This window comes from Passer domesticus, chromosome 2 (genome assembly GCF_036417665.1).
Source record: "Passer domesticus isolate bPasDom1 chromosome 2, bPasDom1.hap1, whole genome shotgun sequence".
Classification (NCBI taxonomy): Eukaryota; Metazoa; Chordata; class Aves; order Passeriformes; family Passeridae; genus Passer; species Passer domesticus.
This window is the reverse complement of record NC_087475.1, coordinates 4,400,863-4,414,574: the sequence shown is the minus strand read 5'-3', so window position 1 is coordinate 4,414,574 and position 13,712 is coordinate 4,400,863. Positions and strand designations below refer to the sequence as shown.

General features: G+C 45.0%; 1 protein-coding gene across 18 annotated transcripts in view; it reads right to left on the bottom strand.

The window, feature by feature from the left end:
* The window catches only part of ERG (ETS transcription factor ERG), a 147,346-nt gene that overhangs the window by 24,516 nt on the left and 109,118 nt on the right, over positions 1–13,712 (bottom strand). For 17 of the 18 annotated variants that reach the window (XM_064406364.1, XM_064406353.1, XM_064406362.1 and 14 more), the window contains one exon: positions 7,103–7,320. In XM_064406364.1, coding sequence (XP_064262434.1) covers positions 7,103–7,320 — 218 coding nt within the window. Of the gene's footprint in view, positions 1–2,072; positions 2,234–7,102; positions 7,321–13,712 lie in introns of those variants that run through there. The other variant, XM_064406446.1, reaches the window with a different exon arrangement.

Here is a 13,712-nt window from a genome sequence, read left to right as displayed (position 1 = left end):
TCAAGAGCTTTTAAGGCTGTTGTATTTGTGGTTTTGTGAAATATGAAATACCAGGAGATGGGGCCCTTCCCAAACCACACGTGCCTTCTTTTGTGGGCAGGGACCATACAGAAAGTAAGGAAAATAGAGCATGCCAGGCATAAACAGAAATGACATCTTGTATGGAAACCATAATCCCCCATGTCTGTGGAATGTCTGCTGATTTTCATGATTAGCACTAAGGGGCTCTGAGGGTGCAAAATGCTAAAGCTCATGATTAGCCACTTTTCCTTACCTTCTGTTTTGTCTGAAAGAGCTATTCCTGAACTTTAAATACTGAACAACCCCACTAATGCTGCCCAGATCAAAATGAAACACCCACTAATGACAGGGCAGAGGAGAAAACTCACCACCAGCTCTAAGTGTCCTGGACACAGTAAACAGGAAATCAAAAAGCAAGGATGGCAATATTCAAATAATGACAGTGATCACAACTCTTGTGGGGTCCTATGTCATTATTTGAAGATTTTTTTTATATTTCATTGCCCATCTGAAAGCCTTTGGTTGCTGGGAATTCAGTGGTCAGTCCCAAATGTAGCAGTGATAATTATGAATGAGCCCATTATCCCGGACTGGAAAGCTTCTTATTTAGCACCTGCCAGCCCAGCACCCCCCAAAAAAGCTTCCAAAAAACCAAAATAGTTGTAGTATTAGTGAGCTGAGTTTGTTTTTCCCCTTGGCAACATGTTGGCCTCAAGAACAGAGCCAAACCATTCCCCCACACACACGAAAGTGCTCGTGTTAAGCTGGTGGATTTTCAGAGCAAAGAGGAGCTTCTTGAAGCAGTCACACATCCCGACTTTGCCATTTTTCCAGCTTGGTAGGCAGCCACTCCACCAACCACCCAGTCAGTGGGAAAAAAGGATTATCAGTCTGAGATAATCAATGTCTTCTTATCCCAAATTAATAATATTTTACACAGACAGCTACAATAAGGAGAATCATCCTCTTAGGACTCCTCTCCCAGCTCTGCCCTGAGCTGCAGTAGGGACTCACTCTGCTGGTGATGCCTTTTCTTTGGTTTTACCACTAAGAGTTACGAGATAAAGGGTTTTTATTTTAGTATTTAACAAGGATTTTTATGATGTTATAATTCGTTAAGGTGGAATATGCTGAAATTTATATATATCATAGACTGCATATACAATTGTATATATTTTGTAAATTAGCATATTTAACAAAGATGTTTTAATGAGAGGCTTAAATGGATAGTGTGACATTTTTATATTTTAAAGTGGTTTTTTTTAGATAGGCTTAATTTTAATTTATATGATACGCTTTAGAGGTGGCTTTGGTTTTTTAAGACAGCATAAGGTCTTTTGGTGTTTAATTGTAAGGTTTTTAGGATGCTTGTTTTTTGTTTTAGTAGATTATTAGGATTATGCTAAAATGTTAGGTTTAAAGAATTACAAGTATGTATGTTAAGAGTATTGAGAACATATATAAGGTAGACTAAAAGGTAACAAAAATCTGTCACTCTAGGACACGAAATAGAATGATGTGGACACTGGAATCCCCAAGGTTAAGAAGAGGGAAAGTTTAATTCTGACTCCAATATTTATAGATTTTCAAAAGTGACACTGGATTGGAAGATGACAGTGCCACCTCTCCAATGACACTGGACAAACCAACAGTCCATCAAATTTCTCTTCTTCTAGAGAAGAATGCAAAGCAATTATTTGCATAAAGTCTGTGAGAAAGTTCATTACAAGAATGTAAAATCAGAAGGCTTAGAACAACTTAGAAAAACAGGGCGACAAAAATCATCATGGCAGCACTGGAGACAGAATCCCATGGCCTGCTGGGGGCTTTGGGCCAGGCTTATTGTTTAGTCTGAGCTGAGGTTTCCCAGGAATGCCAGGCTGGGTGCCAGCGGTGTGCCACCAGATGTGGAAGGGACGTGGCACCGCGCTCCTGCCGCGGGGTTGTGCTCCAGGGCTGGAAAAACAAGTGATTGTTTCCCTTGGGCAAACAAGTGATGTCAGGGGGGTGGATGCACATCAGCCCTGACCCTCCAAGTGCTGGACACTCACCAGGTGGGGCCAAGAGGATGGGGCCAGAATTTCCAGTGACGGGATGAGCAGCAATGGCCGTAAACGGAACCACAAGAAGTTCCGCCTCAACAGGGTGGAAGAATTTCTTTATTTTGTGGGTGGCAGAGCACTGGAACTGCTGCCCAGGGAGAACAAGGAGTCTCTCTCTATAGGGACATTCCAAACACATCTTGATGTGTTCCTGTGTCTCCTGCTCAAGGTGACCTTGCCTTGGCAACAGGGATGATCTCCAGAGGTGCCTTCCAACCCCAACAATTCCACAATTCAATGATTCAGTGATTGTGTGGAGCTGCTTAAATGCTCTAATTAGATCCACCAGTATCACACCATGATGCAGAGATGCCTCCTACAGCTTAAAGCCTGCCAGCCTGGATCCTGGGAGCAGGATGGATCTGTGGGAATACAGAGCTCCACACGGATGAATTCTCCCTCCCCAGTGCCTGGGCACAGCAGCTGTCACACATCTTGACAGTACAAGGTACCTCAAGGGCTCCCCATTCCAATCTGCTGGCTTGTATAGCACAAAGAATCTACTCCTTAGGAAACTTTACATCAAGGGAAAGATAAAAAAAAAACAGTAAAGAAACTCAAGTTCACCCTGGACTCTGAAAAGTCCTCCAGTGTGTTAGACATTCTGAACCTGGAGAGTACAGAGGCTCTTTGATGAAAATTCAGGCAGTTACATGCAAAGAAAAATGGTGTTTCCCAAAAGAGCCAGCACAAAAGATGTATTAAGTGATAATTTCATTCTCAAATGGTTTTCAAGCAACAACTGGTAGCACTTAAATCAACATTTTGCACATGATTAAATCCTAAGGACAACTAATTATTTCTGGCATTTCTTTAAAACTTCTCTATCAGCCAAGCTGATGTTGGAACGCTTCTGCTGTGCTTTCACTGCAGTTAACTTTCAAAATACTTCTTCAATGAAATCATCACGCTGCTCATGGCAAGAGAAATTTATCTGTGGTCTGAATAAGACTGTGTGTTCCACTTCAGCCTGCCTGAAAAAGATGGATTACCTACAGTAAATGTCATTATTCCAAGCTACCTTTGTGTAGTCCCACCCATGGGCACGGCAAAGCCCGGTGGGTGAGTGTGCTCCAAGACCACTGGGAAATCCATGGATTTATAAATGTTGTTTAAGCAGTACCCAGAGCCTCATGAGAGCACTTCCACAGAGTGAATTTCTCCCTAAATGCATGACATGAATTGCAGTCATTGTGGTAGGATTGCTCATGCCTAATTTGATGGACTACATGAAGAACAATAAACAGCAAAGCACCAGTGTGGCATATGCAACCTTCAGATTTATACTACAGGGTGAATCTTTTTCCTGACCCAGGAGCAATAAATAGCAGCAAACAGGAATGTTACATTCAGGTGAAAAATTGACTGCAGTGTAGCACAAAAGGTCTCATTAGATTTATGTACCTGGAAGGAACAGAATTAATGTACTTAGAGAAACTCAATTTGATACCACCTGTGACAACCTGTATTCTATATGCAACAACAGCCAGGTAAACGACAGCTTTAATTTAAACTTTTCTTGCTTTATTTAATTTAAGGCAAGCCCCCAGACTGTATTTTGTGGTGCTGGGCTGCAGGGTTTATCTTGAAAAATACTGTTATTGTTAAAGAAAAGTGGGTAGCTAATCTCTGTGCAGCACACTGAAAATAACCCTTTAATTTCATTCTAATGGCATTTCTCTGGTATTCACAGGAATGCCAGCTCTGAGACTGTTAACTTTTGGAACTTAATGTAGGGCAATCACAGCCAAAGTATGTCTGGGGAAAGTCCTAGCAGAGGGGGCACATCCCTTCTCTGAGTGGGTGCTTTACTGGGGATGTCTGAGGGGTTCAATATGCTCCCAAAATTTTAAACCCTCCTCCAAAGCACAAAATATATGGCCAGGAAGCTCTGACACAGGGAGAGCTGGGCAGCAAAAAACTGCAATGTGTTAACTTCTCCCTGGCCACCACGTTGTGGGATCTCATTCCCTGCTTTGCATCCTGAATTATTCAGATCCAGGTGCCCACGTGAGAGGACAGAGGATACCTGGAGATCCTCAGGGCAGCACTTGCACGGCTTTGCAATGTAGGGTTGTATTTTAGACTCCTCTGGGAAAACTCAGATTTTAGAATGGGTCTAAACACAGCAGGTACAGTTTTAATAAAAAATGAAATGCAGCTCCAAGGACTCCAGGAACTGCTTGTGGTAATACTGAACATACAAAGCATTTTAAGAAGTGAGGAAATATTATCATTTAATAATGTCATTTAAGGAAATGAGTTTATGGATTGCAAAAGAAGAGAGAAGGCTTCTGCAGAAAAGAAAATGCAAAGTAACTCAGAAAGACAGGGTAGCACTATCTGATTCACACTTTGTTTTCCCTAAAACTGGCAGGAGTACCCCATTTCAATTCCCAGGGTGTAATAACACGACATATTACATACATGTATGTGAGATTTAGAAACGCCACGCCATATTTATTTTTGTTGATTGGCAGCATTAGTTTTCCATTAAAAGTGTAGTATTAAGATCTATTTTTTGAGGCCTGAGTAAAGAGGGCCTATAAAATAAAACTTCTCTGATTAAATAAACAGTGTTTTTTAATGACAATAATTTTTAAAATTATTTTTGTGTATAGTATGAGCATGCAATTTTTTTTTGCTCTTCTGCTAATTTTTTTTTTTGGTAGCTTGTGATTTTTTTTGTTGGTTTTTTTCCCTTTTTCAGCTAGTCATGCCTTAGGTAATATATTGAAGTATAAATTTTCCTTGCTATCTTCATCTAGGAACTTTGCACTGATCTTTCAATAGGGAAGGCTGTAAAAAACCTCAAGATTAATAAACAAACTCCTTCCACTGTTCCAGGCTGCTCCCAGCCCCAGTGTCCAACCTGGCCTTGGGCACTGCCAGGGATCCAGGGGCAGCCACAGCTGCTCTGAGAATTCTATCCCAGCCCCTGCCCACCCTGCCAGGGAACAATTCCTCCTTCCCAAGATCCCATCCAGCCCTGCCCTCTGGCACTGGGAGCCATTCCCTGTGTGCTGTCCCTCCAGTTCCTGATGAAGGGTCCCTCCCCACAAGCACAAGCATTTCATGGGGATAGGGCAGACAGCTCTGAAGGAAATGCAGGCACCTCTATCCACAAAAGGGAATTTTGGCAGCTGAAACTGCAGCCACCTCCTGGTATTGATGGTGCAGGGAGCCACAGCATCACCCTGAGTGCTTCAGTGCATGCACATACTAATAGAAAATAGCAAAAACTAGGTGAAAATATAGAATCATGGAATATCCTGAGTTGGAAAGAATCCAGAGGGATCATCCAGTGCCACCCCTGACCCTGCTCAGAGCTCCCAAAATCCCACCCTGGGCATCCCTGGCCAAAGGCTCCTGGAGCTCTGGCAGCCTCGGGGCTGTGCCCATTCCCTGGTGAGCCTGGGCAGTGCCAGCAGCCTCTGGGGGAAGAACCTTTCCCTAAAATCCAACCTAAACCTCTCACCAACAATTAACTCTGATTATCTACTCTAGTGCACTTTACGGAGTTTACACTGAGGGAAACTGTGATCAGTTCTCTTACAGAAATGCCAGCACAAATAAGTCAGAGGCAATTTTAGGAAGCAGCTAAGACTGATTTTGAATCAATACACCATTTATGATTATACCTGTGCACTTGCTTAGGAAAAAAAAATAAAAGAAGACACTGGAATAGATTAAAGACACCTGAACTTCTGAATAAGCAGCCTTACAAGAAAACTTCCTCTAATTCTTGGTAACTTCAGCTCACCATTTATTTCTACGTATCTCAAATCTTTGACTGCTCACTGGAAATCCTGATTTGACTTCAGCACAACTTCCATCCTCACCACAGAACAGAGGGGGTGTGATAAGCTGGCAGACCACTTTGCCCTGGTTGTGGTGCTCATCACACCAGCACAGCAAGTGTGAACAGCAACCACAGAGCCCAGGGCTGAGGTTTTCCTGAACAACTGACCCTGAGATTAAAACACAGGTGGTTGTGACAGGGAGATGTGAAGCACAGGCTCCACTGGTACATCACCAACAATTGTCAGCAACTGACTCTTCTGGACCTTTGCCCTTCAGCAACACCAAAGGAAAATTGTTTTGACAGTCAGACATTTTAAACAGGAAAGCACTTGTTTGGATAGCTTCCTTAAAAGAAAAATCTTCATTGTGTTTTTTCAGATGTCCCACAGGGTGCTCCTAAGCTTGAGGAAGGCACCAGTCAATATCCAAAAATCCACTGCAACATCTTTGCAGACTAATTGATACAAGTCTGCTTTATAGTGACATTCCCCAAAAAATGTCCCGAGACAACAGTCAATACACAGACACTCTGTGGCTACTGCCTGTTGAGTTATTTACTTTTCTGTTCCTTTCTACTCCCCTGCCTGCCTCCATATTTATGTTGTTTTTTCAGCATGAGTTCTTAAATCCAGCTCCACTCTTTGGCATTATGTTTACACTAACTACAAAAGGAAAGATCAATAGTTCACTCCCTCTGCCACGACAAGATTTTACTTCCAGTGTTTCCCTGTTTGGTTATCTTTGGAGCAAGGACAGCTGCCCAAATTGCTGGATTTGCCAACTTCCATGGAGTGTTAGATCACACACACCACACCCTTTGATGGATCAATGGTGCTGCTCCAGGCTAGGCAAATCCCTGTTTTATTAACTTTAATATGTGCTCTTTCACCTGGTGTGTAAAGCAAATTCACATCCAAAAATTATCTGCAGCCAGAGGAAAGCTATTGCACAAGCTCACGAGAGGTCTGTGCCTGTAGCACCATTTGAGACCCTCTGTAACACCTGATCATGGCTGGCAGGTCAAGGCAGGGCAACCTGGAGCCTCCAGGGATGGCAGCAGTGGCCAGATGGGATATCCTGAGACACCTAAAATGGTGCTAAATACACAGATTTAGACAACTGAGCCACGCCCATCACAAAAATCCCTGTTCTTGAGCCAGCCCCAGCCTCATTACCTTGACCCGTTAACCTGGTTGGGGTTACACTCCATCTTGATGGTGACTCTGGCCGGGGGCTGTGACAACCAGTCCTGCTGGGGGACACGGGGGCTCATCTTGGACGTCTGCCCATATTCACTGGAGGAGGAGGCCGTCATCTCTGTCTTGGCGAGGTGGGGTGATCCGTAGGCACACTCGAACAGGGACTGGTCTTCGCTCACCACCGATAACGCTTCCTGCAAAGCAGAGAAAGGTCAGGGCAGCCAGGCCTCAGGGCACACACCACAGGGCTTGTCCATCTCACAGGGAGGTGAACAGCCTCATGCATCAAGGAAAAATTAGGCTGGATGTCAGGAAAAGGTTTTTTACAGAAGGAGTGGTAAAGTACTGGAATGGCAGGTGATGCAGTCCCCATCCCTGGGTGTGTTTAACAAAGCCTGGTTGTGGCACTGGGTGCCAGGGTTGAGTTGAGGTGTTGGGGCTGGACTGGACTCGATGATCTTAAAGGTCTCTTCCAACCTAATGATTCTGTTCTGTTCCATTTGTTTTTAGGCACATCACTGTTGTCACTGAAAGTGAAGATCCATGGGGACAGATGTTGCCAGCAAATGACAAGAGGACAGGGGAACCTCTCCCTGGGAGACCCTCCCAGAGCAGCTGAGCAGAAACACGAACTACCAAAAATTGGGAACAGAGGAGAGGGCAGGGTGGGCAGCACAGCCTAGGTCTGTGGGGTCTCAGTAGACATGCAGAGGGTGACATCTGCTGAGTGCAGCAAAAATTGAGAGAAGCGACCGAAAGCCAGGCCCTGCTGACCCGCTGTGATCCTCCTTTCCTTCCCCAGGTACCCAGCCAAGTCCCTGCGGGACCAGGAGCCAGGAAATCTGGGCACAACCTCTAGTCCAGGGACATCATGCCCACCAGCCACTTCCCTGCCTCTCATGGCAACTCTTCCTGGTGGAAACCCCACTCTGGAGCTGTGGGAAGGGCTTCCCACCCTTTTCATGGCAGCACTGGGGTTATGGTTGAGGGCAGCAGGGCCCATCAGGTCCCTCAGTGCCATCATGTCTGTCTGGAGGCCAGACAGACACCAGAGGGAGGGACAGTGACCCTCTATCCTCACTGCCAAGCATTCCTGCCAGCGCCAATTCCTTCCCTGAGCTATCTGGAGTTGAGTCTTGTGAGTGAGGCAGTGCTTGTAGCTACCACATCCATCAGGAAGTGTGGGAAGGGCTGAAACTCCTGAAGGGACACATCCCACCTGAGATGAGGCTCCCCAGCCATGAGGCTGCCACACTCCTGCCTTCCTCCAGCAGTGCACAGGCTCAGGGCACCCTCCAAAAGCAGAATTCTGAGTAAATCCGCCTTCTCCAGGGGTCACTTTGGGTGGACAAGGTGCATAAGGGTCCAAATTCAAGCAATGGAAGGGGCTGCCCAGGGAGGTGTTGGACTCCCCATCTCTGGAGGTGTCCAAGGAGCACCTGGATGTGGCACTCAGTGACAAGGTGGGCACTGGGCACATCTTGGGCTCTTTGGGCTGGGAGGGCTTTTCCAGCCTCGGTGGCTCTGTGAAAGGACAGCAGCCCACTGTGTGACCCCACCCTGCCATGCTGGCCCCGTGGCACGGAAAGGAGCAGGGGTGCAGCCCAGCACCTCCTCCCTGCCACTGTGGGGACAACCCCCAGCCCTGGGCCGGCCAGGAGGCTCCGTGTGAGCCCAGGGGCTGATGGAAGCTGAAGGGGAGGCTGGGCCAGCTGGCCATGGCTGCGAGTGTGGGGGCCAAGGATCAGGGAGTGGGGGAATCCTGAGCCAGGCTCGGGGCAGGGAGCTCAGCGTGGGTGGGCTGTGCTCCTGCCAGATCTGCTGCTGACGGCCAGAAACGCGTGGTCCTGTCGGCAGAGGAGAAGGGAGGGAGAAAAGGGATGGGAGTTCCCCAGCTCTGGGAGGGTGGGTGGTTGTCTGCAGGCTCCCACCCTCCCTGGCTGCTGGAAGAGGGATCTGCTGAGCTCCAGCAGTCACATGCTGCCCTAAAAATCAGTGTTTGCTCATTTGAAGACCCATAGTGTGGCCCTTGTAGATGTTCTGTGCAGGGGGAAGAGCTGGACTTCACCCTTGTGGGTTTCTATTCTGTGATTCTAAATTCCTCCTTTTTATCCACCTGGTTTGTGAGCCCTTGGGGGGCACTCTGCTAATATTCATAGTTTGCTCTGCAGTTACAAAGGTGAGGACATCACTTCCAGCTTCTTGCTGCCTGTGAAAACTGAGATCACCACTCAGTCTCAGGGCTTGGGGAGTGAGATCTCAGGCTCTTCAAGCACCCTGGGACTCATGATTGAATTACTAACACTAACACAGAGTTCAGGCAGTGATCTGCCCCTTTTTACTGCTGATTTTCAGATGTCACCTGGGTGCAAAGATCACCACTAGGCTGCCACCAGTGACTTCTCAGTTACCATCCTTCCTTTTCTCCCACCAACCTGCAACCAGCTACCTCAGCCTTTTTGGTTCTGTGAGACAAAAAGGATGCCAGAATAACACCTCCCCTTTTTGTCATGCCGCTCATGCCAGAAACCTTTGCTGTTGGTGGTCTGAAGCTTTTCTGAAGAGCCTTTTCTGAGAAAACCTGCAGACCAAGGAGGTGTGGGGGGAGATGGCCACTGGTCCCTTGCTCCCCAAGGATTCTTCCCTGGCTCCACTGAGAGACAGCAGGGAACTTGAGGTGCCTGGATAATAAAATAGCAGGATTCATGTAACAAGAACTAAAGAAAGAAGATATTACACTGGAAGGAAAATTAAGAGTTCTTTCTCAGCAGTCCATGAGATTTTTTTTCATTAAATAACTCCCCAAAATTAAATAGATATGTGTGCACAAACACAACCTGGCCAGATGATCACAGTGCATCCCTTGCCTGGCACTACTGAATGCACAGTTCCCTCTTTTCTGCCCCACTCCATGAGATGAAAAACACAAAACAAAATGTTAATTTTGAAGGAGTTAGCTCCAGTAAATACACTACTAAAGTATATACAGGAAAAAACTGATACAGACTGCAAATAAAACATTATTTAACCCCACAAACAATTTACTCATGGATCTTTTTAAAACAGGCATCAAGCACTACATTTATTTCTCATCCTCCTCCACCAAAGTGACACAAAGCAAATTTTTCAAGTTCCTATTAAAAATGACTCCACCTCATGTAAGTTAATTTATGGATATTTAAGGTAAGTAAAAGTGTAAATAACAACAAGAAAAAAAGGGTTTTCTATTTATTGGCATTACTAATGACAACAAACACTGCTTGTACTCTGGGTGTCCATTATGCTGCCTGAAGAGGGAAAGTGCAAACATTTAAACTTCCTGATGAGCATTGTAAATGCTGAAAATACAAACCCAATTACCTAGGGCTGTGTGAATATCCACAACTATGAATACAAAACAAGACAAACATAAATGAGCCCAAGAGACAGACTTAAACTTCATGTTTCAGAGGAAAATTAATGGAGAAAGCAAGCTGAGGCTGAGTTTAGCTGTGGTTTAATAGCACTCATCTGCACTCCATCCTGCTGGTTATCAGTTAGTGCTGGCTGACAGGGCTGGGAAGGCTCTGCAGGAATCACTGAGCTCCTGCCAGCTTTGTGTGCTGTGAGTCGGGCTCTGTGTGGAGGTTCATTAATGTGTGCTCCACAACATCCTCTGGCATTGACCCTCCCTGGTCTTGGTGGCCTGTCTGGAAAGACAGCAGGACAGGGATCTCCCCTCCTTGGGTGACAAAAGCTTCCCTGGCCATTGAAGCCTTTGCAAGATGTTGAGGAGTCAGCACAGCTAAAGAACCTGGCCCATGCTGGAATCAGCCTCAGGTCCTCTTCAGCCTGTTCTTTGTCTCAGTGATCTTAAACCAGAGAATCCAATAATGGTTTGGGTAGGGAGGGATCATCCCATTCCAGCCCTGCCATGGCAGGGACACCTTCCACTGTGCCAGGCTGCTCCAGCCCCAGTGTCCAAGCTGGCCTTGGGCACTGCCAGGGATCCAGGGGCAGCCCCAGCTGCTCTGGCAATTCCATCCCAGCCCCTGCCCACCCTGCCAGGGAACAATTCCTCATTCCCAAGGTCCCATCCAGCCCTGCCCTCTGGCACTGGGAGCCATTCCCTGTATCCTGTCCCTCCATCCCTTGTCCCCAGTCCCTCTCCAGGATTCCTGGAGCCCCTTTAGGCTCTGGAAGGGGCTCTGAGCTCTCTCTAGAGCCTTCTCTTTTCCAGGTGAACACTCCCAGCTCTCCCAGCCTGGCTCCAGAGGGGCTCCAGCCCTGGGATCAACTTAGGCCACTTAAAAGGTGAGGATTTGTGGCCCAGGCTTTTCTGAATAATTCACTGACCCTGCAAGACCCAGGGATGATGAAAAACCAGAAGCCAACCTGGCAGAACCACCCCTGAACCTCATCCTGGGGAAAAGCATGGAAATAGCAGCCAGCAATAGGAAGCATTTCTCAGTTTTTAGGAATTTCTGATAATGGGCATAACTTGGTGTCCCCAAACTGGGAGCTCTGAAAGGAAGGCTCCAACAGCAAGCTGCTGTCCTGGAACAGCTGGCAGAAAGCAGTGTGGGTTCTTTCTTTCCTAAATACAGGGACTTCAAAATCTGTTTTGTGTTATAATTGCAAATGCAAGCTCCTGGACCAAATCTAATACAAAAATTGTCAGAACTCACCATCGTGAAAAAACAGCGGCATGGCCTGGCCACGTAGAAATGTAAACAAAGCTATTAATACTGACAATGTTTGGCAAGGTTTTATTACATATGGATGCCAGTTCTATTCCTAGTAAATGCTTTTCATTACTCATTTACATGTTAATCTCTTTTTCTCATCCATATTAATGCTGTCTCTGGAGCAGTTTGGCAACATCAAGCCATAAGTGGGATTAAGAAATGTAAACATTAATAATTATTACAAAATAGATGCATTACAGGCTTCTTTCAATTTTGCAAAGGTTTGTAACTTTTTGACCATAATTTTAGCAGTGAATGGGTCATCTTCCTGAATTTCACATGATGCAACATATTCTCATGACATTTCAGAAATGAAGCCTTTAATTTCTAGCAATTAATGTCTGGAGTAAAGGGATATGAAGAAAAGAACACATGGAGCTTTTAAATGAGAAGGTGGGAAGGGTCATTCATGCAAGTCTGCGAAGCAGAGCTGTTGGTTTTTGAGGTTAATATTGAACATGAATTTTCTTTATTTCATCTTCCTTTCTCCACATATTTCCTCTAATGATATCACAGAAAAAAAACCAAAACAAAAACCAAAACAACAACAACAAAAAACCCTAACAAAACACAAAACCCAAACAAACCCGTGTTCCTTCATTATATTCTTTTAATATTTTAATTGCCTGTACTATGCCAAACATGGCTTCTCCTTTGGACTTTCTGTACTAATGATAAAAGAACAAAACGATTTCTCTATTTGGTTTTGACTTACACTTCACTGATAAGTTTAAAAAAAGAAAAAGAATAACAGACTGACAAATCTGTAGAACAATAGGTACAGCAACGCCTTTAAAGTAGGCATAAAGTCATTAGGACAAAGGTGTTTACTTAATCAAATGCAAGATTACTTGGCCTAGAAACATGAAGTTACAGGAAATGTGATTGAAGTAGTTCCCATCATGAGAAGCACATGCAAGCTGCCCCCTCCTTTAAATGCAATGTCAGGAACTGAGGACAAAGACTTTTTTTTCCTCTAAAGTTTGGTCAAACTTAAGAAATGGCTACACAAGACAATAAGGTGTGTGGCTGTGCAGCAGCATTTGCTTGGGATGATGGATATTGGGGAATAAATAGAATTTATTTGCTTGGGATGAGGGATATTGGGAAAAAAACAGAGCACCAGGATTTTAAAGTACTTTGGAGGCCACTGTAACTCAGGGGTTAGAATGGACAATGGTTTTAAACTGTGAACTGTTTGATATTTTTTTTTATGAGCAATGGCTTTAAACTGAAGGAGGACATGTGTATATTATATTTTAGAGAGAAATCCTTGGCTGTGAGGGTGGTGAGGCCCTGGGACAGGCTGCCCAGATAAATTGTGGATTCCCCATCCCTGGAAGTGTCCAAGGCCAGGTTGGACAGGGTCGGGCAAGAACTGCACCAAGGGAGGAGGATGAATGAGGGCACACAAACACAGCAAAACCCCTCATTGTACATTGAGATACTAGAGAAATAAAATGCATTTTTTGCTTCTCCAGAGAGCATTCCCAAAACTCCCAAAAGGACCTGTTATCCTTGGCTTACAACAACATTGCAAGAAAAAACTTTTTAATTAACTTTGCCATATGCATTGCATTTATACAATCTATTTTTTGACGCCAGTTTTATAATATTTCTCCTCATTGATGTAAACATATTTTGCTTTTCTAATCTGATTTCATGACAATACATAGGTAAGCACAAGCTGTGACCTCCCCACAGCCACAATCCATTCAGACACGGGCTGTTTCTTATCACTTCTCAGATGTCTACAGTTGGGCAGAAAAAAAACCTCTCTGTTCTAAAAAGAATTCTGACATACTGCAACTTATTTTCATTCTAAATTAGACCAAAATCTGTTATACGAAAACTTTCAC